General features: G+C 66.6%; 4 protein-coding genes across 7 annotated transcripts; 2 read left to right on the plus strand and 2 right to left on the minus strand.

Annotated features, from left to right (window-relative positions):
• Positions 1-191: 191 nt before the first annotated feature.
• On the minus strand, positions 192-13096 carry HGS (hepatocyte growth factor-regulated tyrosine kinase substrate). Of its 3 annotated transcripts, none has more exons than XM_072881507.1 (21): positions 12981-13096; positions 9915-9999; positions 9441-9516; positions 8841-8933; positions 6765-6888; positions 5731-5783; positions 5117-5185; positions 4794-4918; positions 4476-4554; positions 4295-4393; positions 3828-3923; positions 3418-3456; positions 3189-3332; positions 2825-3038; positions 2456-2628; positions 2158-2298; positions 1902-2079; positions 1689-1822; positions 1250-1366; positions 949-1044; positions 192-870 (listed from the first exon to the last, which is right to left on the minus strand). In XM_072881507.1, exons 2-21 carry the CDS (start codon positions 9935-9937, stop codon positions 763-765), a joined length of 2181 nt encoding a protein of 726 aa, XP_072737608.1. In that variant the 5' UTR covers positions 9938-9999; positions 12981-13096; the 3' UTR covers positions 192-762. The 3 variants fall into 3 exon arrangements, with proteins under 3 accessions (XP_072737608.1, XP_072737606.1, XP_072737605.1); XM_072881505.1 differs by lacking the exon at positions 12981-13096 and adding an exon at positions 10424-10574 and having other exon boundaries at positions 2825-3035; XM_072881504.1 differs by lacking the exon at positions 12981-13096 and adding an exon at positions 10424-10574.
• Positions 10576-12045, plus strand: ARL16 (ARF like GTPase 16). The gene is made up of 5 exons (XM_072881512.1): positions 10576-10682; positions 10810-10869; positions 10970-11083; positions 11368-11483; positions 11702-12045. Exons 1-5 carry the CDS (start codon positions 10596-10598, stop codon positions 11871-11873), a joined length of 549 nt encoding a protein of 182 aa, XP_072737613.1. The 5' UTR covers positions 10576-10595; the 3' UTR covers positions 11874-12045.
• A 551-nt stretch (positions 13097-13647) lies between the features above and the next one.
• TMC6 (transmembrane channel like 6) lies at positions 13648-21579 on the minus strand. 2 transcript variants are annotated; one of them, XM_072881509.1, is made up of 20 exons: positions 21039-21579; positions 20764-20882; positions 20289-20420; positions 20014-20172; positions 19791-19896; positions 19596-19692; positions 19250-19504; positions 18730-18920; positions 18502-18646; positions 18069-18224; positions 17691-17866; positions 17464-17545; positions 16976-17073; positions 16667-16762; positions 15830-15905; positions 15412-15545; positions 14826-15002; positions 14562-14640; positions 14321-14399; positions 13648-13787 (listed from the first exon to the last, which is right to left on the minus strand). In XM_072881509.1, the coding sequence occupies exons 1-19, from the start codon at positions 21092-21094 to the stop codon at positions 14328-14330; spliced, it is 2406 nt and encodes an 801-aa protein (XP_072737610.1). In that variant the 5' UTR covers positions 21095-21579; the 3' UTR covers positions 13648-13787; positions 14321-14327. The 2 variants fall into 2 exon arrangements, with proteins under 2 accessions (XP_072737610.1, XP_072737609.1); XM_072881508.1 differs by having other exon boundaries at positions 13718-13856.
• A 1085-nt stretch (positions 21580-22664) lies between these two features.
• On the plus strand, positions 22665-25226 carry SYNGR2 (synaptogyrin 2). The gene is made up of 4 exons (XM_072881511.1): positions 22665-22832; positions 23188-23425; positions 23735-23874; positions 23992-25226. Exons 1-4 carry the CDS (start codon positions 22731-22733, stop codon positions 24187-24189), a joined length of 678 nt encoding a protein of 225 aa, XP_072737612.1. The 5' UTR covers positions 22665-22730; the 3' UTR covers positions 24190-25226.
• Positions 25227-25244: the final 18 nt, after the last annotated feature.

Genomic DNA, 25244 nt, shown 5'->3' on the forward strand with positions numbered 1-25244 from the left:
CGCCGCACCGGCCGCTCTAGGCGCCGGCGCCGCGTCTCGATGGTGGGGCGGGGCGGCCGCTCTAGCCGCCGGGTCCGCCGGGACTCGCTCGCCGCGGGAGGCCCCGGCCGCCGGCGGGGCGGGCGCGACGCCCGAGCAAGGCCCCGCGCCCCGGGCCGCGGCCCCGCGCCCCAGCACAACCAGGCCGCAGCTCGTTCCCAACACTTTATTATCACCACTGGCGCTCGGTCTCCCCGCGAGGAGCGAGCGGCTGTGCCGCGGGGACGGGGAACAGGCCCGGCCCGGCGAGGGGCCCCGGGGCAGGGAGGGGAGAGGGCGCTGGCGGGAACGGGGCTCGGCCGGGGCGGGACAGGGCGAAGCTGACGCCGGACAGCCCGGTGCCCGAGGCGCCGGGAGCCCGGCTGGGAGCGCTGCTCCCTCGGGGCCTGCGGCCACGACCCCCCCCCCCCCCCCGCCCCCGGCCAAGCCCCGGGAGCTGCAGGCCGAGGGCCCGGCCGGCTCCTGCCCGGCCCGCGGGGCCGCAGGGGGCCAGGGCAGAGCGGGGTGAGCCAGGGCAGCAGCCCCAGGGAGCGGGGTGCAAGGCTGCTCTCCTGCTGCTGGGGCCCCAGAGCCGATGCAGGAGCCCGTGGGCCCACGTCCCCCGGGCCAGGGACAGACGGGGGGGGGGGGGGGCCGAAGGGCAGAACGAGTAGTCGAAGTACGGAAGTGAGTGCGGACGAAGAGTAGTGTGAGACGGGAGCCCCCCGCACCCTGCGGCAGAGATCAGTCAAAGGAGATGAGCTGGGCCTCTCCGCTGCCCTGGGGCTGCTGCACGGGGGCGGGCGCCGGCTGGGGCTGCTGCTGCTGGGGGGCCCCTCCAGCGGGCGCCATCTGGAACAGAGGCGGTGGCTTTGTTAGCAAACGCACCCCTCCGCACCCCTAAGCCCCCGCGGGGCCGGCAGCACTCACCTGTTGGTAGAGGGGCTGCTGCCCGGGCAGGTAGGACTGCTGGGCTGGCAGGCTGCTCAGCGTGGCTTCCTGGCCCGGCAGGGCAGACATGAGGCCCTGCGGGAGTGAGGGGGCGGCTGTCAGGGGGGCTGGGGGACACGCAGCGCCCGCAGGGCGGAGGTGAAGGCCCAAAGCCTCTGCCAGGCCTCCCCCTGCCCTGCCAGTGGCAGCGCAGGCCCAGGAAGGCTCCGCAGGCTGGAGACCACCGACCTCGTCCCCCCCCGGTGCCCAAGGAGGGGCCCGTGTGGCAGGGCGTGCTGACCTGCATGCCGTAGGGCTGGTACCCCATGGAGACGGACTGGCTGCCCATGTAGCCCATGGCGCCCGACTGGGGGGCCTGAGAGATGGCCGGGATGGTCTGCGACTGCGAGGTTGCGCTCTGGGGAGGAGAGGCTGGTGAGAGGCGGGCAGGCGGCGAGGGCTGATCGCAAACCAACGCCCCAGGACCAGCACCGCTCTCCCCGCTCCACTGGGACCAGGGTGTTTTCTTCCCTCTGCACCACGGGGAGCCCAGAACCGGCTCTGACCCCAACCCACTCCCACAGCGAAAGTAGCAGCAGATCCAGAGATCGGGGACCAACCAGCCACTTCTCCCTCCCGCTCAGAGATCCCGTCACCGAGATGGGGTGAATTGCACCAGCCCTCACCCAGCTGGCCACGAGCCGCTCTGCTGCAGCCCAGGGGGGGCTGCCCTCACTTGCCTGGTAGCCCTGCGTTGGAGTTGGCTGGTAGGATGAGTACGCCGGGGTGGTGGTGGGCACCGCCTGCCCCTGCTGAGCCGCCTGCCCGCTGCCTGCCCCCGGCTGGTACATGTAGGCGTTCACCATGTTGGGATCTGGGGCGGAGAGGGCAGAGACTGAAGCAACTGCCTTGCGCTCAGCCTCCACCCACGTGGGATCAGCTCACTGACATACCTGTCCCCGTGACGGGCATTGCGGTGTACGGCCCCGTGCCCCCTTGTGCTGCCTGGTTCATGTACACGCTGTGCATGGGAGAGCCCTCCACGGAGCTGGCCGGGCTGAAGGTGCCAGGGAAGCTGGTGGGCCCAGAGGGCTGGTAGATCACCCCACTGGCTGCGGGCATGGCCTGGAGCTGTTGAGGGAAGACAAGCAAGCTTTAGGCCACGTCCCCTGGGACCTGGCAGGAGGGTCTGTGGCCCAGCAGCCGTACTTGGGCATAAGGCAGCGAGAAAGCTGGCATCTGGGCTCTCATCTGGATGGTCTGCTTCTGCTGTTCCAGGCGCATCTGCCTCTCCTTCTCCTGCTCCTGCAGTCGCTGGATGGCCAACTGACGCTGCATCTCCAGGTACTCCTGTGGGAACAGGGCCGTGACGGCTAGAAGCCAGGACACCGCAGCATCCCCTCCTGCCAAGGCAGCTGTCCCCGCCAGCACCGGGCTGGCCCAAGGTGCAGGCAGGCCTGCTGGCTGACGCGGCCCCAGATACCCTGGAAAAGCTTCCCTGCCTCACCTGCTTCTTCTGCCGCATGATCTCCAGCTTCTGGGCCAGCTGGATCTGGCGCTGGCGCTCTGCCTCCTCCGCTGCACGGCGCAGCTTCTCCCGGTGCTCCTCCCGCAGCGCGTTCAGAGCCCCACGCGCATCCCGGATCTGGGCCAGTTTGTCCTGCAGGCCTTCGTAGTACACTGGGGAGGGAAGAGACAGCCTCAGGGACCCTCTCGGGGCAGAGCGCTCGGACCAGCCCTGCACACCGCCCTGGCTTCTCTCCAGAGAGGCTGTGTCATGGGAATGCCGAACCCCGGTGCTGGGGGAAGCCCCGGCAGCCACCCGCTCCTCCCCAGGACGCCCTCCCACGCTCCCGGCTGGGCAGCTCCCACGTACGCCTGCGCTCGTCCAGCTGGTTGAGCAGCTCCAGCAGCTGGGGGTGCATGTTGTTGATGGACTGGAAGAGGGACAATACGGCAGAGTCGTTGGTGATGCTGCGGCCCCGCATGTGGTTGCTCTTCATGCGGTTGACAAACGTGGTGACCGCATTCTGCAGCGCCTTCAGGAACTGCTCGTGGTTCTCCTCAGACTCGCCGTTCTGGTACTGCTGCTGGAAGGACAGGGCAGCCAGTCAGCCTCAACTCCCCCGTGCCGAGAGCCAGCAGCAAGCCTGCAGAGCTGCGTGACTGGGCTGAACAAAGGAGCCGGGCACTCCTCACGCCTCAGAAGCTGCCAGACACAGGTCCAGGCCCCCTCTTACCTCAACAACACCGAGCGGGGCGGGGTGGGCTTCCCCAGGCTGAGCAGCTGGCTCTGTGAGGGACAGAGGTGCTGACGGGGTGGGGCTCTTGCGAACTTCCTCTTGTTTCTTCTCCCAGTAGTTGCGGTTCAGGTACCGAGCCAGCTGCCAGAAAGAGAAGGAAGATGAGCATCGCAGCCCCGCCGGGAGTGAGCCTCTGCCACGGACTAGGCAAGGCCTGGATCCTTACCTCCGGGTCAATGTCCTCAGCCAAGGGAGCAGAGGAATTCTGGAAAGAGATAAACAGGGAAATCCGGTTCAGAGAAACCAGAGACCCACAGCTCCCACACAGATGTCCTGCTCGGCCTGGCCATGCACAACTACCAGTGCTGAGCACCAGCGAGAGGCTGAACGGGGACAGCTGTCTCATTCAGCCAGACACATGCTGCAGCTACTGGCAGCAGCGGAAGCACCTAAATGCCAGCTGAGTACAGAGCTTCTTGCTGAAAACACAGTAGCGCTGTGAAAGAGCGAGGGATTGAACGGGGCAAATCTTTTCTTTCAGAACAGGGATTAAATCTGACCCAAGCAGGGCAGGCTTGGGCTAGGGAAGTGGCCTGCGTCCAGCCATGTGACATTCAGGGGCTGCCATGAACGTACCACGGGTGGGGAATAGAGCGTGCTGACCGGGGGGGCCGATGAGGTGACGGGTGTGGGCTCAGCCTTCGGGTACATGGAGTAGGTTGTTTTCTGCCTCTACAAGAGAGAAAAAAAAATAGTCAACTCAAGGACTGTCCAGACTCCTCCAAATCACCCAGTCAGCAACAGACTGGGCACACTAGGTGGGCGAGGTTCCTAGCGATGGCCAGGTAGGGCCGGCAGACCCAGCCTCATGCTTTGTACAATTCCCCCAGGCCAGCGTGCCCCAAGGCTTGCAGCTTGGGCACAGCCTGCTTCCAAGATTCGGGACCACAACACAGCGTGTGCCTGGCTCCGCTTTCACCCTCACATTCCACAGGCCCTGCGACTCGCTCACACTAGGACATGCCTAGAGATCTGTTACCAGTGCCCAGCACATCTGGGCTGTATGGCAACAACCACTCCCAGATGCCGAGCAGGGTACAAACCATTCTCTCCTTCTCCTCCGCCTCTGACTGAGACAAGGCAATAGCTAGCTGGAGCTCTTCCTCCTCTTGCAGAGCTGTCTCGTCACGCTTTGGAGGCAGCTGCAAGTGGAAAGATGAGGTGGTCAGTAAAGGGATCAACAAGCAGGTCAGGATCACTGGATCCTACAGGGCAGCCACTCACCTGGGACTGCTGCGAGAGAGGGCTGGTCAGGTACTCAGGGGGCAGTTCAGAGGTGGCAGCAGCTTTACCCTCAGCTTTCCTGTAGTCAGAAAAGAGGTGACAGTGCAGACTGAATGCTCCTTCCTGCGTCCTGGAGCCCCAGCTCTGCACGACACTACACCTGTAAACCCCGCTCCCAGGAAGGAAGGGAACCCAGCCCAGCCTGCACAGCTTGGGAAACCCTCGCTCTGGTCTGCAGAAAGGTGGCTCCACGCCAGGCTTCTCCCCTCACAGTCCCAGCTGTTGCAGGCAAAGAAACACACCACAAAGGGTACTGACTTGTTGAGATGCTCGTAACAGGGCTCACAGACTCTCACTTCCTTCTCAATCCCAAACTTGGGGATGGTGGAATACTTGGAGGAGCATTTGCCACAGAAGATCTGCCCGCAGGCCCTGCAATGATGCTGCAAAGGATGGGAGACATCAGTGCGGTAGCAAGACACTCCTTCACCATTAGACAACATCACTCAGACGCTCCTGGCACTTCCCTGCCAGTGGCCAGGGAACGCGGTCCAGCCCTGACACACCTCCACGCAGGCTCAGGGAGCCCTGCAAGTCCTGCGCAGGACCAGGGAACCCGGAGGGGCAGGAGCGGCACCCACCTTCCGCGTCACAACGCCGAACTGCACTCGACATCTGTGACACTCCTCAGCATCGACCCAGTCTGGAGCCTGTCAGGGTTAAGGAAACTTGCGTAAGGAGGGGAGGAGGCCCTCAAGGAGAGTGTCTCCACAGAGCCTTTCAGGAGCTCCCACGGCTAACCAAGGTGCTCTCATGAATGGCGGAGATGGGAAGCATTTGCAGCTCAACAGGAAATATTAATCCCTGCAAGTTATCTCCTCTCGTGTTACTAGAGACTGTGATGCTTTCCCAGTCAGCAAGAGATTTTCTAGGAACGTGTCTGCACAGCAATTGCTTTAGCAATGCCCTGCTGCCACGTTCAGACTGCCATGCTGCTGGAAAGGCCACCGAGTAGGGTAAGATGAGACCAACTCCCTGTCCTGGTCAAGTCTCCCCTCCCTCCGGTAGTTTTAGGCTAAATTGCTGTACACCACCCCAGAACTGCCCGCGTGACAGCTGGGAGCAGTATGCACCCAGCAAGGTCTCTAATCTGCGTGAAGCGGAGGAATGCAAGAACTGAAGGTTTAGTAGGAAGGGGACAGGAGAGCAAGGTCTGTCCTGCAGTGCCAACCCCCTCCCCACCAGCAGAGCTCACCCTTTCTGCAGCGAACATGGCATCGCTCTCTTTGAACTCCGGGAACACGTGACCTGCGGGAGAAGCGACAAAGTCCCGTGGTGAAAGGGCTCCTCCGCACAGGGAGGCCGTGGTGCCTACAGCCTCGTGCCGTAGGTCCCAGCCACGCGTCAGATCCAGCTAAGCACACCTGCCCTGACCGTTATCTTACTCCGACACAACTAACAGCAATCTTCCTCCTGCAGGAGGCCGGAGGGCAACGCTCGCACAGCACTTGCTGCTATCTGCGAAGTACTGGGCTCTCGAATGCACAGGACAATCCCCTATTGGTTTCCCTTATACACCTGTAAGGGACATCAGGGCCCTTTGGATAAGGCTTATTTCTCAAAGACCTCGAACTCAGCAAGGGGGAAAGAAAAGCCCACTGCGTGGGCAGACAGGGCTTTGAGTCTCACCCCTTGAATGGCAAGAGTGTGGCAACACCAGCTCGGCAGGGGATCGGGACCTCCAGGCTTTGCCACTGCCTGCGGAGGCTCTGGTGCACAGAAAGAGGCAGAGAGAGCAGCGCGAACGCTGCCATCCCCAGGACAAGAGAGAAAGTGCCATATTGACTCTCTGTCAGAAAGCAGGAGCCTGGACCCATCCTGGAGGTACTAATGAAAGCCTGGGAGGAAGGAACCGCCCCACTGTAAATCCCTTCGCAGAGGACACGCTGATTTGCTGCCAGTTTCCTGAAGAACATTCGCAGCTCCTGCTTTTCAGGTCTCACTGCCAACCCTTAGCTGCTAGCTGGGCTGGAGGCCCAGAGCAAGGCAGCCCCCGAGCCTGGGACAGCGGGGCTGTCCTCCCTCTGCAGCAGGATTCAGTCATTCCAAGAGGTTAATTGGGTATCGGGCACCAAGAAAAAGCTCAGTATTGCAAATCCAGATTTTGCTAACACCAGGCAGGGTCCTGACACCCATTCCTTCTCCTGCAATGCTCCTCCAGAGCAGAGCTGCTTGGCCAATTGTCCACCCACAGAGTTTGCCCACAGAGTCTGCCCACAGAGTCCTCACCTTCCACCTTCATTATCTGATAGGTGTCCTGCACCACCTTGTACTTGGGCTCATTGCGGAAGGCGTGAGCCCAGGCCTGGATAAGGTACAGGATCTTACTGCGGACACTTGTCTCCACTTGCCTCTGCACAGAAAGGGAGGAGGAAAAAAAAATAATCTGAGAAAAAGATGCTGAAACCCAAAGGATGGTGTGAATCCCCCAGAAGAGAAGCCATAAGAGAGAACATTCATGGAAAGAGAGACTTCAGGGTACTTGTACAAGGTAAGAGCTGTCAGAAAGCTGCAATAAGCACAATTCGCAGCAAGGACTACATACTCCTTCAGCTTCCCTGCTTCCCCCCTCCAGCATGAACAAGAAAATGTCCTTCAGAGCAGCACGGACCAACTTGAAAAGGGGTGCGGTTACGATGCTTTGAGAAAATGCCCATAGAGACTCGCGCAGTTGCTCCCTGGGGCAGGCACCAGCACCGGCCTGCCCAACATCTCACAAGAGTTGCTCATCCCGCACTCAGAAAATTGCGGGACCTACAGCTACCCAGCTGGGCAGAACAGCACGGCCTGCCTCACCCGAGTGCTGACAGGGCCCCACGAGCTCACAGCTGGAGGGTGTCGGTGTCAGGCTGTCAGCACCTCCAGCCCCGAGACTCCTGCCCAGGAACACCCAAAGCTACCTCGGGATGTGACGCAGTAAGGACAGCTGAGAAGCCTGCCCTTTGGAGGCAGGGGTGGTTGTATCACAGTTCAAGGAGGCAGAGGAAACTTGGCAAGCCTGTTCCTATCGCAGCCAGCCTCCGAGAGCAGCCTCGTCATCAGCTGACCAAGTCATCGTGCATTCACATGACCGGCTGCTCCAGAAATCCCCCAGGAAGCAGAGGAGCATTGTCAAGCTCCTATTTCAGCTGAGAGCTCGGCCCACACAGCATGACTTACTGACAATTCCTGGAGCTCCAAACTTCTCGAAGATTTGGCAAAATCCTGCATCCCACAAATGTCACAGCCCTGAACCTCATCAGAACTAAGACCACTTTACCAGCACTGGGCATTCACAAGCAGTAAAGTTCCAAGTGTAGGAGGAGAATAGGTCTGCAGCAGTTATGAAACTACCGAGGCAGACAAGGACTGGAGAGAACCACAAAATCTCTTGATCTGATCTCCTCAGCGCTCAGAGTGGCTGCGCTACTATACCTGGCTGTCACATTGCGGCAATGTTTCTATCTCAGCAGAAGATCCTGCGTGGAGACTGAGTCAGCCCTAACAGGAAGGTGACAGGACAGAGACACCCCGCTGCGGTGCGCGAGATGATGAGACTCGCACAGCTCATTCACCAAATATCTAGGTCATCTGGTCATCTATTTCTGGCAGAAGACGGAGGCTGTAAGGAAGGAACAGCACTACTCTAACAAGCTCTTGTCTGGGCATTGCTGTTCTGGGGCTGGGAGCTGGAGACAGAAGTTCCCATTTCCACTTTACTTGTGGAAGTCTCCAGTCCGAGGACACACGGAGCTGCTGCAGGCACCACGTTATATCAAACTGGCAAGCGACAGCTTGTCAGTGAAAAATGCCAGGTCTAGATCCTGCAAAGCTCCTCAAACGATTCCACAGGCTAATGAAACGGCCACAATAGAGAGGAAGCTTCTGCTAGTTTTTACCTTGCTGCTCGCCTTCCTGCGTGTCTCATACTGTACTACGGGAGGCAATTCACCTCACCACTGCTCAGGTCCTTGGTGCAACTGCCAGACTGTCGTCTCCGTTTTCCTTTGCTGCTTCAAGCCAAGCAAAGTGTTGCACCCAGGAGCATTTACCATGGCAGCATAGGCCTACCCCACTTCACGGAATAGCCAAACATTACCTTTTCTCTCATGACATCTTCTCTGCCTAGCCGTCACTCCTTAGCTCCCTACACTCGTCCCTTCGCATCACGCAATACACTTTGCTCCTTTCTGAAACGCATTTCCAAACAGTTTCCCTTCTGTTCCTTACGCAAAGGAAATTAAAGAAAGGATGCGCACATTTTCTCCTTCTGCTGCTTCTCTTACAAGCTCATTCAAAAACAATAGTAAAATAAGATACACTTACCTTGAGTATTTCCTTCAGTTCCTCCATGGTCTGTTTATTGGCCACCTCGTCGTGGACTGTTTGGCCACAGTTTTTAACCACCGACTCCATGACCTGCAAGGGCAAAGGACAGCATTAGCCTGCTGCTTTCTTCCTTCTCTGTGGCCCGCGATGAGTCCCGGCACATGTTACAGGTTACTGCAGCCAGCACACCAAGACGGGGACGCTATTTAAGCAATGAGTTGCATTAGGGCAGTGTCAGTCAAGCCAGAGAAAGCCACACTGCCACACAGGAGAGTTAGCCACACTTCAACTGCACGGTGGCCTATGAACCTCTGCTATTTAGGGACAGACCCCCAGGGACAGCGTCTCAAGTTCCAGCTCTGTCTGTTTCTAACTCCGAGACTGAATTAAAGAACGAAAACCACGGCCTGCCGATCAGTCACAAAACCTCTGTGCTAGAGCCGGGAGAAGACAAACTCCAAGCTGTGGCTCCGCCACTCCCTGGGCAGGGAACGCTGTGCAGACTGCGCAGCCCAGGAGGCAGGCTTATAAAAGACGAGAAGTTCCCTGGCCTGCGAGCCGGGCCCCTGCAGCGCTGGCAGTTTGGGCTGACGTTACCTCCAGTGCGTAGAGTGCCACGTGGGGATTCTTGTCATTGACCTTCTTCTTGATAGCATTGACGGCGTATTTTGCTCTGGGTAAGGAAAGAGAGTACGCGTCCTCAGGTAACCAAGAATCCGAGGGGAGATGCCAGCTGCTGCTGCTAAGCTGCTAACCCCCACCCCAAGACAACGGTACAGTTAACTCATGGTCTACGCGATTGCCCCGAGGCCAACTGGGAAGAGAAGGAATAAGCACATTCCAGCTTGAGTTTCTCTGAGGATTTCAGGCCGGGGTAACCTGCAGCTCCTGAGGTCGGGGAAGGACCTCAGCACATCAGGGCGTGCTGCACTGCCTTTCCAGTGCTCTTCTGAAAGGGGATAACACGACGCGCGCTACCGCCGGCTGACGGGGCCGAGACCCTCACGCTCCGCCTCACGAAGACAAGAAGAGCCGCGCTTATGGTGCATCCAAAAGCCCCAGAGCACTTACTGGGTGTCTCCCTGACGGATCATGTCGCAGATCTGCAGGATGGATTCCCAGTCCGTCTCCAGCAGAAGCTGGCTCGTAGCCTTATCTGCAAGGAACAAACGCATTAGGCTGCGTGAAGCAGGTCTGCGTACCTCGGCTCCGCTCCGCGGCCGCTGACGCGTTCGCAGGAAAGCCGCCCCAGGGCCCAGCCCTCCAGGATAACACCCCGACTCTTCCCGGAACGCGCCAGCTCTTCCCCTTCAGACGCCCCAGGGCGCTCGGTAACCTCGGGCCCGCCGCGCCAGCTCCTGCGGGCCCGGCACCGCCCGCCCGGGCGGCACCGAGCCTCGGCCCAGGCAGCGCTGTGCCTGGCGCGGCCCGCACCCCCGGGCCCGCCCCGGCTCCCGAGGCCGGGCGCTGCGGACCTCGGCCCGGCCGAGAGGCGCGTCCGGCTGCCCGGCCCGGCTCCCGCCCGGCCCGGCTCCTGCCCCGCCCCGCCCGCCGGGCCGAGGAGAGGCCGCGGCCGGTACCGAGGAGCCGCTCGAAGGTGCCGCCGCCGCGCCCCATGGTGTCCCCGCGCCGCCGGCCTGGCCTGCCCCACTGCCCCTCCGCGGGCGCTTCCGCTTCCGGCTTCCGGCAGGGGCGGGGCTGCTTCCGGCGGGGCGGGGCTGCTTCCGGCGGGGCGGGGCGGGGCGGGGCGGGATGGCGGGAGCGGGGCGGCCCGCGCCCACGTGCCTGCTGCTGGGGGCGGCGGGCGGCGGCAAGAGCCTGCTGGCCAGGCGGCTCCGCCATATCCGACGGGGGCGGGGGCACCGGGGGGGCACTGGGGCGGGCCTGGCGGGGGGGCCGGGGGTCCCGGGCGGGCAGCGGGCGGTGTCCCCCTTCCCAGGCGCCGTCGTGTCCTTAACCCGCGGCACAGCTGAGCGCCGAGGAGGGGAACGCGGAGCTGGGCGAGCCCCCCGCCACGCTGCCCACGGTAGGCAGGGCCCGGCGGGGGCCGCGAGCCGGCCGGCAGCTCCGGTGCGGCCGAGGGCTCCGGGGCGCGGCCGCACCCATCCGAGCCGCCTGTCCCGCAGGTGGGCACCAACCTGACCGACCTGCGGCTGCCGCGGAAGGTGACGGTCCGGGAGCTGGGCGGCTGCATGGGCCCCATCTGGCCCAGCTACTACGGCGAGTGCAGCGCGCTCCTGGTGAGCGGCGGCACCGGGACCCCCACCGGCGGCCGAGCGGGGACCCCGTCCCGAGCCACGGCCCCGAGGGGCGGCCCCGGCCGGGGGGGGGGGGGACGCGGGCGCAGGGAGAGGGGGCTACCCCGCGGCTGGGGGTCGGCGCCGGCCCCCGCTGCACTGCGAGGGGTCGGGCCCCTCGGCTTTGCCCTGGCTGTGAGGTTTCCCTCCTCCGGGCCCTGATCCGGCCCGGCCCGGGGCTGCCCTCGGGCACACCCGCACCGCCGCTTTCCCTTCTCCTCCTCCAGTTCGTGGTCGACGCCGCCAACCCCACCCAGGTCTCCTCGTCCTGCGTCCAGCTGCTGTCCGTCCTCTCCGCAGAGCCGCTCGCCTCCGTGCCCGTGCTGGTCCTCTTCAATAAGATGTGAGGAGGGGGGTCAGCCCAGGGGGCGGGGGCACGCCGGGGGTCTGCGATGGCTCCTGCGTCCCTTCCGTCAGGTGACGCCCAAGGGAGCCTGATGCAGCCGCGCTGTGCCGCGCTCTGGGCCGGCTAGGCCTGTGGAGAACCCCAAGCCGGGGGCTGGGCCAGGCAGGAGAGCCATCGCGGTGGGCTAACGCAGCCCCCTCCCCCCCCGGCTGCAGTGACCTGCCCTGCTACATGTCGCTGGTGGAGGTGAAGTCGCTGTTCCGCATGCAGGACATCGTCTCCTGCGCCACGCAGCCCATCACCGTGATGGAGACCAGCGCCCGTGACGGCACCGGACTGGCCGACGTCCTGCAGTGGCTTCGGGCCGCCCTTGGAGACCCCCGCTGACCCCGACCCTGCCCGGGTGCCTGCGGCAGCCCAGGCGAGCCTTGTCACCGAAGGAGGCGGCCAGCGAGCAGCTGCCCTGCGTGGGGCTGGGAGCGGGGCCCAGCACAGCGTCACGGGCTGGTGGCGGAAGGAGCCCTGTGGGACTTTACAGTAAAACCTCCACCTTACTGTCCAGGCTGGCGGCTGTCCTGTGCTCGGGTGGAAACCCCGGCCTTTTGGGGAGGGGAGAAGCAGGAGCCTCAGAGGCCAGACCGTGCTGGCACGGGGCCGTGCTGTCACCTGCGGCTGCAGGAGAGGTGGCTGTGGCGCTCACAGGCAGCGGGGCTGGGGAGTGCAGCAGTGCCTGGGCCAGGCTAAGCAGGGCAGGGGCTGGTAATGCCTCCCGGTCGGAGGCTGAGTGTACGTGGGGCTCCTGCCAGCAGCTTTGGCCCTGCGGGCCTCGTGGGGTGACCTGGGAGGACATGTGGAAAGACTGCAGGGGACCTGGGTGGGTGTTGGGAGCCGGGGCAGGCTGAGCCGCAGGGATGCCTCGGTCTGGGACGTCTCATGAGCTACAGCAAGTGCCAGCCCCTGGCTGCTCTCCAGCACTTGCTCAGGCTCAGAGAATGGCTGGGTCTGTGCGGAGAACCCGTCCCATGCCCACACAGATAACCCATCCCGCGCCTGTGCCGACAGCTCAGCCCAGCGGGGCAGGCAGCTGCGTCAGCCGGCAGCACGAGTGCCAAGTCACGGGGGTACTTGTGGCCGCCCGGGCCTGGCACACACCACAGCACAACCCTCCCTGGGTCTGTCGGTGCCGTGCCACGGGGGCAACCGGCTTGCCGGGCCAGGGGCTGCTGACAGCGTGCTGCGGTGGAAAGTGGCTCTCGGGGCTGGGGCCGCAGGCACAGCGCTGCGATGGCGAGAGGCTCCCGGGGCTGGGGACACCACACCGCTCCCAGGGCCATATGCAATGAGGCAGCAGCGGCCCTTGCTCCCACGGTGCAGGCTGAGCTGGGCTCTTCCCGGCGCAGCCAGGCAGTGCCCAGGAGCCTGAGCACACCCTGCCACGGCTGCTGAGTCACCACCCCTAACGAAGGCTGACGCCAACGCGCCAAACCCACTTGCCTGCTTCCAGCCCGACGGGTCCAGACACAGGCTGGGAGCCTTCCTGCTCAGCTGCGCTTTAATGGGCCGGGTCAGCCTGCGGCTGGGGAGCCAGAGCCTTCAGGTTCCTCTGCCCAGCCCAGCACTCAGCACCGTGCTGGTTTTCCTGAGCCCGTCCTGCTGGGGTGCGGCGTGCCCGCAGAGCTGCCTGGCCTGGGGGGGGACCTGGGTGGCCTCGTTGGTGGGGACGGCGTCAGCCAGCTGCTCCCCTCCTGGCGAGCCGGACACAGGGCTGGAGCTGAGCCGGTGCCCGGCAGCTGCCGGCTGCAGCCTCGCTGCTCCTGGGCAGTGCAAAGGGGCTGCAGGTTCTCTCCCGCCGGAAAGCTTCACTGTCCCGGAAGGTTTCTGAAAACAGCCCCAAGTTGTTTTCTGGGCTGGCTGGGGTGTTTACAGGAGGGAGCGTTGTTCTCTGCTCACAGTAAAGGCCACGGAGAAGGGCTCTACTGGCGAGCCAGCCCTGTGTGGAGCTGTGCCCTGGGACACGACGGCAGTCCTGGCCCTGGTCCTGCTGCGCCTGCCGCGTCCCCGGCAGCTCCGGGCAGTGGGAGCACCCACGTCCCTGTGCTGCAGCATCCCCGCGGAGCTGCCAGACGATGTGCCCCAGTGGGTCCTTGGCCACTGCAACCCAGAGGAGAGGATCTTCCCCAGCACCCCGTGGCTCTGCTGCTTCCAGCACCACACTGCGATGGCTCAGAAAGAGGGCTGGATCCAGTCCCTGGCTGAGAGCAGAGTCCTGTCCTGTCCCGCTCCTTCCTGGGGAGTGTGACGCTAAGAGGAGAGGTTCAGTCCCTGAGACGCCGAGGGTCTGCTGCCAGGGGCAGACACCGCTGCCCCACGCTGAAAGCAGAGAGGAGGCTCTCTAAATGTCCCCATCCCCCTCCTGTTCCCTGTCCCAGTCCTGTCCCCATCCCCTTCCCTGTCCCTGTGCTGGCAGCTGGTGCCGTCCCCGGGCCGCAGCAGCACCAGGGATCCAGCACCCCCCGGCACAGGCTGGGTACCGGGGCAGCCAGCACCCAGGGCGTCTCCGCAGCGTGCTCAGCCCTGCATCCCCAGCCACCGGCTGAGCTGGCCACACTGCTGCCCGTGCCAGCAGAGCGAGGGGAAATGCCTCTGGGAAAGGCTGGCTCGCCCCATCATCTCCTGCACCTTCCCGCATCCCAGCAAGCAGCGCTCTGCCGCAGCTGGGTTGGCCCTGGCAGCGCCGTGCTGTCGTGCCCCGGCACGGAGCAGGGGAACGTCTGCGTGCCCGGCCGAGCTCCGAGCGCCCTGGCAGCCGCCCCTCCCCTTCATGCAGCCCTCACCTGGGACTCAGGCACGTCTCTCTCTCTGCTCGTAAACTGAGTGAAGCTTCTGAATGAGAAACATTTTATCTTCCCCTTCCTGCAACAGCAGAGACATTGCAGTGAGCAGCCGCGGGATGGGCCCTTCCACGTCCGAGGTGGGACGCTGTCAGAGCTAGAGCCCAAATCTGGCAGTCCCGGGGCTGGGCCAGGGCATGGAGCAGCCGGGACTGGCCGGGGGCAGCGTGCGGAGCTCACGCACGTTGGCAATCTGCTCCTTCAGCAGGCAGATGATCCTCCGCTGGCCTCTCACCACCTGGATGTTGAAGTAGATCACGGCTCTGCAATGACAAGCAGGATGGGACGGTGGCAGCCGGGGCGAGAAGCTGGGGCACGCTGCGCTCCTGGCACCGGGCTGGGGCGCAGGGGTCTGGAGTGACACCCCAGCCTCCTGCTCAGGGCTGTGACAGCAGGACCCTCAAACTGTGGGCCCAGGGTTCAGCCTCGGGCTCGGGTCCCTACTCACAGCAGGATCCCGGACATGAAGAACAGGAGGAAGGTGTTCTCCACCAGGTGCTGGTGGACCCAGGCGAACCAGGTGATGTTGGGGTTGGACTTCTCCAGCACTTGCACCCAGGTCTTCCCTGATTTGTAGATGGTTTCCAGCCCCTGGAAGGGACCACAGGTTTCTGACGGCCGCACCCTGAGCAGACAGAGCGATAGGGACAGTAAGAGCGATGGGGCTGGTGAGAGCAGCGGGCAGCCCAGGGCACTGCCCAGCCTCAGATGTCCAGCCCTCCAGGGACCAAGCCTCGCCTGCCCCAGCCATCCCCAGTGGCTGGACGAGGGGGTCCTCATCCCCTTGTCCTGCATCAGGAACAGCTGGGAACAGCTGGCAGAAGTGGGCACAGGCCAACCGCTGCTACGCTCCGTGCAACAGCCAGCGGCTGGGCAGCATCTCCCTGCCTGGGGCAGCACTGCACAGCCCCGTGCTGGGCGCCACGCGCGCCGTGCGCTGTCAGGGCTGGGGAGGCATGGTCTCCCCAAGTCCCTCTCCTTCACCAGGCAGCCGGCGGTTCTGCGCCCCGAGCCATGGTCCAGCAGGTACTCACGACCAGATGGTGTAGCAGAGGAAGATGGCTGCGCCCAGGAAGGACGGGAAGCACAGCAGGGTGATGAAGACGGTGCTCATGCGAGATGCTTGCCAGGGCTTGCTGGGGGACTGGCAGTTCTGCATCAGGCTGGTCTGCAGACACGGAGCAGAGTCCTGCGTGCTGCCGTCTCCTGGGAAGCGGCCCCAGGAGCGCAAGCAGGACAGCTGCCCCCACCCCGCTGTCCCGTCCTTCCCATCCGCCAGGAGCTGAGGGGGCTCGGGGACACCCTGTCCCCAGCAACACCTCCTCCCTCCCACGAGGACAGCGCTGCTCACTGTGCAGCGCAGCACCTCTGCTGCGTGCTACTGTGGCAGGGTGCAGCGTCGCCGCAGGGCTGCCCATCGTGAGGACGCATGGGGCGGGGGGCAGCTCACACCTTTTTGATATAGAACAGCAGCAGCAGCTTCAGCATCTGCACGGCCGGCAGGAGTGGTGCAAAGAGAACGCCCAGCCTGGGAGAGAGGGGAGAAGATGAGCTTGTCCCACGTCTGGGCCCCATGGGAGCCAGTGGTGGGCAGAGCTGGGGGCAGCGGCAGGGCACCGTCACCAGCTGCGGTCAGGCTTTCGTAAAGCAAAGAGCAAGCACACGACGCCCCATGCCAGGTTTGCTGCGCAGCCTGTGCTGGGGCTGGCATCTCACCGGCCCCCGGGGCAGTTGCAGCCTTTGTGGCTCCCAGGAGCGTCGCAAGTGGGAACACAGCAGCACACGTGTGGATCCCCTCCTTGGGCAGGGGGGCACGAGGCCGGGGGCTGCAGAAAGGCGGGGGGTGGCAAAGCAAGGGCCTGAGCAGCCGAGTTGACAGGCTGGAGGGGAGCAGGTCCCCTGGCGCAGCAGGTGCCATTACGGTCTGGACAAACGAGAGGGGCTGTGCGTGCACCGGAGCCTGCCCCTTCCCCCGAGCTCCGGAGGGGACCAGCCGGGCAGGGGACGCTGGATCGGTGCCGGGATGCTCTGCTGCTGATGCCCCCGTGGCTCTCACCCCCTCGCCAAAGCCTGACCTCCCGGGTGAGCGTGTGGGTTGTAGCTGTAAGGTGCTGGCATCGGGCTGTGAGTGCCAGGCCGCCCGTCTCCCTTGTCCCACCCGTGGGGGGCTGGGGGGGTCTCCCAGCGAAACGTGCAGCTCCCCGTGCCTGGTCCCTGCCAGCTGCGGGGCTCACAGGGGACCGCGAGGTGTTTGCCAGCAGAGCTGCGCCAGGCAAGACGGCATCTCACCAGGTCAGGGTCTGCCCGTAGATCAGCTCCAGCACATTTCGGGCGATGTCGAACTCGGGCCTCTGCTTCCTCTTCAGCCTCTTTTCCAAGATCAGCCTGGGAAGGAGCAGAGCTCTGCTCCCACCGTGCCGCCGGGGGGGATGCTCGGCAACCCATCTTCCCCCTCAGACGGCAGCAGAGCCTGGGTGCACCAGGGCAGTGCCACCCGGGCAGCGGAGAGCCGGGGTGGCACTGCCCTGGTGGGGGGCCATGCCGGGGCCATGCCGGGGCCGCCATGCTGGCAGGGGGACCCCTCCCAGGGCACGTTACCTCCAGACCAGCTCCCCGAAGAGCGTGTCCAGCAGGGTGAATATGAAGTCCATCACCACGAAGCGATACAGGTCCTGCCCCACGCATGTCTCCCAGCACTGGGGAGACAAGCAAAGGTGGCATCAAGCGTGCAACGAGGCCTCTCCTCCCCCATGGCTTTTCCATGGCCCCCATGGGGTGTGAGGGGCTGTGGGACCTTTTCCTCCCCTGCACCCATGTCTGGGGTGCCTCTGTCTGGCCGTCACCCCCCTCTCCCTGGCAAAGGAGCCGATGGTGCCTGCGGTGCCGTCCAGCAGACCCTGTGCTGCCAGACCCCTGTCCCTGCTGCCTGCTGGTCCCGGGACCACAGCCTTGGCTTTGCTCCATGCGCCCTGAGCAAGGGACAGTCCGGATGGCGTGGCCCTGCCGCCTCACATGGGTACCACATGTTCCTCGCACGGATCCGTGCAGAGCCCAGCCCTGCACGGCCCCAGGGCAGCAGCACTGACCTTCTCTGTCGAGCAGACAACTCTCCGGCTGAGCCACTGGTAGCAGAGCAGGCCAAGGACCACCGTCTTCAGAATGAGGTTCCTGGGGAGCAGGAGCGGGGCCGGAAGCCTCTGAGCCCTGGGGACGGAGGGGGAGCCCCGCAGACGGGGTGCTCGGCCCCAAAGCCTCCCCCCACACTGCAGGTGGGGGTGCAGGACACTCCCCCCGCCCCGGCCTGGCCAGCTACCTGCAGATCGCCACATAGACCTCTGCCACGGGGGAGTCCTGCTTCTCCCACATCGCCAGCAAGTTGTAGAGGTGGGGCATCAGTGCGTTGAAGAGGGACACCACGAGGGGCAGGACCAGCAGGATGGCTTCCTGCTGCCACTTGCTGCTGCCCCGGGCTTGGTGGTCCTGCTGAACCTGGCGAGTGGGTCCCAGGGTAAGCGTGCGGCTGCCGGCAGCCCGGCGCCCGCGGGGAGGGCAGCAAACGCCGATGGCAGGAGGGGAGCTGCAACGGGGCCGCCCCTGCCTCCCAGGGCTGCTCCTGCCTCCCTCCCCGGTACCCCAGCCCCGGCCCCCCGACACCAAGGCAGGAGATCCCACGGCGAGGGGCGGCACTCACCGCGTGCATGTGCTCCGAGAAGTAGTGCACAGCCACCACGCAGCCCAGCACCGTGCTCAGCGCGAGGGCCCAGGCCAGGAGAAGCACAGCGGTGTGCCCCAGGCGCTGGCAGAGCCTCAGGGAGCGGGAGCGGGACCGCTGCTCTGCGAGCAGCTCCTGGAAGAGAGCAGTGCCAGTGCTGCTGAACGTGCTCCGGGTCCGGGCCTGCAGCGAGGGTTTGTCCTGCTGCACTGAGGCGGGACCCAGAGGGCCGATGGACAAAGTGCTGGTGCAGCGCTGGGGTCAGGGGGTATTTGCAGCTGCAGGGCTCCCCTGTGCAGCGGGTAGGAGAGGGGTGCTGAGCCCCGGGTCCGGACTGGCTCCTGTGAACGCCTTTGCCTGCCCGCTGCAGGGCGCAGGGCACGCAGGGGCCAACTCCAGCCCAGCTCCTCACCTTCAGCTGGGTGCAGATGTTCTCACGCTGCAGCTTCACTGAGCGCCTCTGGATCACCTTGAAGTCCCAGGCACAGAAGACCTTGATGGCCAGGTCCCCTGCAGAGCTGCCCACGCGGTAGCTCTCCCCAAAGGAGTGGGACATGCTGCAGCAAGGAGGAGGGCGTCAGGGCATCAGGGCTGGGCAGCGAGGGGAAGGCTGGCAGTGCTGGAGGCGCTGCCGACCCACCTGTACACCAGCAGGACGCAGGTGACGAGGAAGGAGACCCCCACGCTGAACACGTAGGCCAGCGGCATGTTGTATGGGAGCGGGGGGGCTGCGAGGGGGCACGTGCTGCTGTTGGGGCTGGAGGCGCAGGGGTCGTTGAGGGTGATGTTGCTGTAGTAGCCGTAGTACAGCAGCGAGTGAGTGAAGTAGCCCTGTGGGAAAGTGCACGATGGGGCCCACGGTGATCGTGCTGGTGCCCGCGGCTCCCTGCCCAGCCTGGCACAACTGTGCCAGCCCGCGGGGGCACAGAGCCCTGGGCCAGGGCAGCACCAGGCACTCCCTTCTGCACCCACAGTACTGGTGGTCCCAGGGGCCCTGGCTGTGTGAGGGCAGGGACCAGGGCATCATCGTGGCAGGGGACGCAGGGCAGGGACCGGGGCATCGTCACGGCAGGGGATGCAGGGCTGTAGGGCTGGGCCCCGGGCTCGGAGCAGCTCCTGGCCTGGGGATGCGCCGGCACTGATGTGCTGGCAGTGCTTACCGCTCCTGTGAGGAGCTCGAGGCCGGTGAAGGGCGGGGGGCTGGCCGAGGCAGGGGGGTACGCAGCCTGCAGGGCCACCACGAAGACGAGGAGGATGAGGAATGAGACGATGTTGAACATGAGGAGCGTCTTGAGGAAAAGGAAGTAGGAGAGGACACTGGAGCCGAAGCGGCCGCCGATCTGCTTCAGGGCATAGTGCCAGGGCTGCGCGGCGGCGAGCAGGGAGAGGAGCCTGTACCAGAGGTCCCGGCAGCCCTGGGGAGAGAGAGCCTGGGGAGAGCACCGGGGCCGAAGCCTGTACCAGAGCCCCCGACGGCTGCTGTGCAGACCCGCGCCCCAGACTTACGAGGACAACGTAGTCCTTGGACCATCCGCAGGGAGTCGGGGGGGCCTGGTGCTGGGTGTGCTGCCTCGGGGAGCCCCTCTGCCCGCTCAGCTCCTCCCTGCCCAGCAGAGAGGGATGTCAGAGGGTGGCGTGGGCCCTGGGACGGCTCCGGCTGTGGGAACCCTGCCTGGCTGGGGCCAGCGGGAGAGGACCTACCGGAGGGTGCGCTTCTCTGCCAGGCTGAGGGGCACAGTGAGCAGCATGCGCCTGCGCTGGCTGGGCGAGAGGCTCAGCAGCTCCTTCACCAGCAGGCTCCGCTTGTCTGGGGGCACAAGGGGCTCAGCGGGATGTGGCCGGCCAGGACACAACGTGCCCATCCTGAAAACAGCATGGGGACAGTGCCCAGCACCGCCTGCCCCTGCTCCCGGAGGACCCTCACCTTCCAGTGTGGCCCTGGCGGGGTCGGTCTCCAGGTCGTACTGCCGCAGGCTGGGCCGTGCCGCGCGGCAGAGCTGCTGCAGGGGTGGGCGGCTGCTCTGGCGCCGCAGCCGGGCTGTGCGGTTGTAGTACTGGGAGATGATGGCCCCGCGGCTGCGCCCTGCGGGTGAGAGCAGGGCAGGGGGGTGGGCGTCCATGGGAGAGCAGGGCAGACGGGAGGGCTCTGCCGAGGGGCTCCTGGGCCTGGGGAAGGGTGGGAGGGCGGGTGGCACCTACCGATGGTGCGGCTGGGCATGCTGGCAAGGATCCGCAGGGAGGCAGAGGAGTAGCCAGGGTGCTGCTCGCCCTGCCTGGGCTCCGGCCAGGCCGCGGCACAGGCGTCCGGGGGGGCCAGGCGGTCCGGGTGCTCTGGGAGAGGGAGGGCAGGACTCAGAGCGGTGAGAGCTGGAGTGCCCAGCCCACGGCTCCAGCCCCTGTGGCCCCGCTGCCCTGCTCCTGCACGGAGGCCAGGCGCCTGCCTCGGTGTGTGCTCCCCCCGGAGCACCCCCTTCTGCAGGGACGCTCTCTGTGTCCCCAGGGGCAGGTCTGCCCCGCTGCCTGCACTGGTGAAAGCATCAGCGGGCTCCTACAAGTGCCTCGGCCACAGCCTCGGCACGAGCCCTGGCTGGCCCAGGCAGCGCCTGGGACGGTAGATGGCCCTGGGCACACACGCTGTCCCCGTCCCACCCCGGCTGCGGCCGCAGCGCTCTACCTCTGCCCCTCGCCTGCATCTCCAGCTCCAGATCCGCCTCTACCAAGCTGCTCTGCTCCTGGATGAGCTGGTGGAAGGAGGTGTGCAGGGCTCCTTCGTTGTCGGGGCTCGGCTCCTGCCTGCAGGGACGCAGCCGTGCTGACTGGGGCTGGGCCGGGCGCTGGGGCCCGGGGGCCGCTGGCTCCCGCAGCGGGGTCGCCAGCCCCGCGCCGCCGGGGCTGCGGGACGCCGGGGGCCGAGCGTGCGGGGCACGGCTCGGGCAGGCCCGCACTCACCCATCGCTCTCGGTGTCCTCGGAGACGCGGAGGGTGAAGGCGGGCGGCTGGGACATCCTGCCGGGACCGAGCGCTCCCTCCGTCCCGCCGCCCTGCCGCAGCGAGGGGACGGGCAGCAGCCGGCGCCGCGCCGCCGGCACCCACGGCCACGCCGACCCCCACGGCCGCCCCGAGCCACGCGGGGACCCGCCTGCCCTCGGACGGGGACGGAGCCGGAGCCGCCGCGTGCGGGGGCCCGGGGCCGGCGGGAGCGCGAGGGGCCGCGGGGCTAAGCCCGGGACCTACAGCGGGGCCAACTCGCCCCGGCGGCCCAGCAGGCCGGGAGCAGGAAGGAAGGGCGGGCGGATGAGGGAGGCGGCGCAGGCTCCGCCGAGCAGATCCTGCCCGCCCCGGGGGGCTGGCACCGTCCCCGGCCCGGGGCTGCGCCGGAGGAGCCCGCCCGCCGTTCCGGGGCAGGCAGGCTCCGGGGCCGGGCTCTGCCGGGGAAGGGACGGAGCCAGCCCGCACCGCGCGTGGGAACCTCCGAGCGGCCCCCGCGCCGCGACACCGGCGCCCGGCTCGGGAAGGGCACGGCAGGACCCGCAGCCCCGGGGCGGGCGAGGACGGCCCTTCCCGCCCCTACGGCAGCGCCGGGCCCGCGGGGCCCAAGCCCGCCCCGGGGGAGGGGGGGGACGACACGGACGACGACGACACCGGGGCAGAGACCTCCGTGCCCCCCCGCCAGCGTCGTCCCGGGGCCGGAGAGCGGCTCCGCCGGGGCCGTGCCGCCCGCGCCCCGCTCCCCCCCCCCGCCGGTGCCCCAGCGCCTTCCTCTTCCTCCTCTCCCTCTTCCCCCTCCACCGCCCTCCGGCCCCGCAGCCCTCCCCGGGCGGACTAAGGCTGCTCCGGGCAGGCGGCGGCCCCGGCGGGGCTCCCGGCCCCCCCGCCCGCGCCCCCGGGCGCTGGGACCCGCCGCGCCCCGCTCCTGGCCCGGCCCGGCGCCTGCCCCGGCACCAGGAACCGACCGAGACGCGTCCCCGGGCTCCCGCCGCCTCCGCCCGCGCCAGGCACCGGGCAAGCGCCGCGGCTCGGCGTGGGTGCGAAGCCGGCCCCGTGCACCCGCGGGGAGGGCGGGGGAGCACCGGCCGCCCGGCCTGGCCCGGCCCTCCTGCCACCTCCCGGTGCCGGGCGAGGGGGCGGCGGGAGCACCCCCGCAGAGCCTCCCCTTTCCCTCCGGCCGCGCTCGCTGGGACCCGCCGCCGGCCGGGCCGTGGGGCTGCGACCCGCGGGAGCCGGGCTCGGGGCTCGGGGCGTGGGGCTGGGCCCGACCCGCGGCACAAAGCTCGTCGGGAGGCGCCGGGCCTTCACCCGCCGGCGAACGGCGTGGGGCTGCCGCGGGGCTGGCGTGGGGCCGGCCGGCGCTCCCCCGTCCCACGCAGCCGCGGCACCGGGAGGGAGGGCGGCAGCGGCGGGGGGGCGCGGGACCCTCCGCCGCGGGCGGGGGGCGGCTGCCGGTCCCCCCGCTGTGCAGGGCCGAGCGGCCGCGGGGCACGGGGAGAGCCGGGCCCGCCGGCCTGAGCACGGCCCGCTCCGCCCCGGCCCGCTCCGCCCCGGCGGCAGCGGGGACCGCCCGGCCCGGCCCTCCCCGGGGCGGTGCCGCGCAGAAGCGGCGGGGAGCGCGGCGGGGAGCGCGGCGGCGGCGGCTGCGGCGCGATGGAGGGCGGCGGCGCGTACGGGGCGGCCAAGGCCGGCGGCACCTTCGACCTGGGCCGCTTCGTGCAGCAGCCGCAGGTCCTGGCGCGCATCGCCAGCGCGGTGAGTCGGGGCGGGACGGGGCCGGCGCCGGGACGGCCCCCCCGGGAGAGCCCCGCCGGGCCGCGCCCCGGAGCCCGCGCGGCCTAGCCCGGCCTTCCCCCCCCTCGCCCTCCCTCCCTCCCGGCCCGGCCTTCTGCTCCTGCTCGGCCCGGCCCGGCCCGGCCTTCCCTTCCCCTCCTCGCTCTCCCTCCCGGCCCGGCCTTCCCCCGCTCCTGCCCCAGCCCAGCGCCGTGGCGGGCCCTCAGCTGAGCCCTGCCCGGGCCGGTGCCCCCAGCTCGGCCGGGTGCTGGCAGCCCTGGGAAGGGGCCCCACGGCCCCGGTGCCGCCCGCCGGACACCGCCTCCCGCCTCTGCAGGTCTTCGCCCTGATCGTCTTCGCCTGCCTGCTTGGGGAGGGCTACACCAACGTGCCCAGCTCCTCCCAGCTCTTCTGCATCTTCAACCACAACGAGGACGCCTGCCGCTACGGCATTGGCATCGGCGTCCTCGCCTTCCTCGCCTGCATCTTCTTCTTCATGGTGGACATCTACTTCCCCCAGATCAGCAACACCACCGACCGCAAGTACCTGGTCCTAGCAGACCTCAGCTTTTCAGGTACCGGCGGCTGCGGAGCCGGGCTGCGCCTTCTGCGGCTGCTACAATGGCTGCCCTTGTCCCGTGACGTGGCTGCCAGTGCCTGGCGAAGGGAGTCGCTCCCGCCTGGCATGCTGCCCACGGGCCACGCGCTGCCTGCTGCAAGCGCTCCAAGGAGCAGCGGGGTGGCTGCACCGGGCCGGGCGCCTGCGCTGGCCTCCAGCCGCCCCGATGGCAGCAGCAGTCCGGTGGGAGCGGGGTCTGGCCTGGGGACCTGCCTGGGAGCAGCAGGACGCAGCCCCAGCCCCTCACGCCACCTTCCTCCCGCAGGCCTCTGGACGTTCCTGTGGTTCATTGGCTTTTGTTTCCTGACCAACCAGTGGGCCTGGACACAGGCTGAGGACGTGCACATCGGGGCTGACTCGGCCCGTGCCGCCATCACCTTCAGCTTCTTCTCCATCTTCTCCTGGGTGAGTGAAGCCGCAGTGGAGCCCGTCCCTGCCCCGCTCGGGAGGGAGCGTGGAGGGGCTCCCCGGGCTGCGCAGCCCAGGGCAGCCCTGATGCCGCCGGCCCCCTCGTCTCTCTAGGGCCTCCTGATCGCCTTCGCTTACAAGAGGTACAAAATGGGGGTGGAGGACTTTTCTCACAGCTACGTCGACCCCACCCCAGAGGTTCCCACTCCGTACTCCACCTACCCCAACATCAGCCACGACAGCTACCAGCAGCCGCCTTTCACCCACACGGCAGAAGCCCCGGGGGGTTACCAGCCCCCGCCGGTGTACTGAGCCCCTGCCCGGTGGCCCGGCAGGGACGGCTGTGCCAGTGCAATTCTCTTCTGTGGGGTGGGAGGGGAGGGACCTGCAACTTGAAGTGGGAAGGTGGGACAGGAGGGTGGCGGCTGCTTTGTGTGAAGCTACCGGGCCTGGGTGCTAGGGCGCAGGAGGGGCCTGGTCCCGGTGGTGGAGCTGAGCTCCCCGCCGCTGGGATCCATAGCCCGGTGCGTAGCGGGTGATTCGGCACATAGTGGGTGATCCGCAACTGCTGAGCGCAGCCCCGTGGCTCTGGGAAGGCTGGGGGCATGGGGCTGGCCCCGGCGAGGCCGAGCGCCTGCCCTCGCTGTTGTGCCCTTGGGGAAGCAGCCGCGGGAGGAAGCAGCGGGGTGGGTGCGCGGTTTGCGCCCCCCGCTCCGGCCTGGCCGTGCCCTTGCGACCGCTGCCCTGGCCCGTCCTGGCACCGGTGCCTTTCCAGCCCTGCCGGCCACAACCCCTCAAATGCCGGCTCTTGTGGCCATAGCGCAGCCAGGCGGTGTGGTCCAGCTCCCGCCTGCCGCCGCTTCCCGTGCCTTCCCCCTCGGCTGCTGCTGGGTGAGCTTGATGCCAAAGCCCTGTCTTCTTTTGACTATAAACTCCCGTGCTGTGCCTTCTCACAGCCTGCACTAGAGCTATCGGTGCTCGGATGATGCGGTTCGGGATCCGTGGGAGCGGCGAGTGCTGGGCTCTCAGCGGGGCTATGGCCGCTCCAGACGTCCGAGGAAGGAGCTGGAATGCTTTCCCTGCTGACTTGGTACTTGGTGCCCCTCGCTTGCCTCCCGCATCCTGCCCGCTGCTCCCCCGGCAGCGCCCCGCTCGCAGCCCGCGCTGCCGGCTGGCGCCGGGGTGCCGCTGCGGCACCCGTGCAGGCTGGCTGTCTCAGGTTTTCTGCTGCACCTGTTGTGAAGCTGATCCCAGCAGCAGTGTGCGGCTTGCGAGCTGTCGCTGCTGGGGCTGGCGGTCAAGTAGTTCTTTGTTTGTCACTGTAGAGATGGAATAAACTTTTTCACCTAGCCACCGCGTGCCTTTCT

The sequence above is a fragment of the Ciconia boyciana genome, chromosome 16, assembly GCF_034638445.1.
Source record: "Ciconia boyciana chromosome 16, ASM3463844v1, whole genome shotgun sequence".
In the NCBI taxonomy this organism is placed as follows: Eukaryota; Metazoa; Chordata; class Aves; order Ciconiiformes; family Ciconiidae; genus Ciconia; species Ciconia boyciana.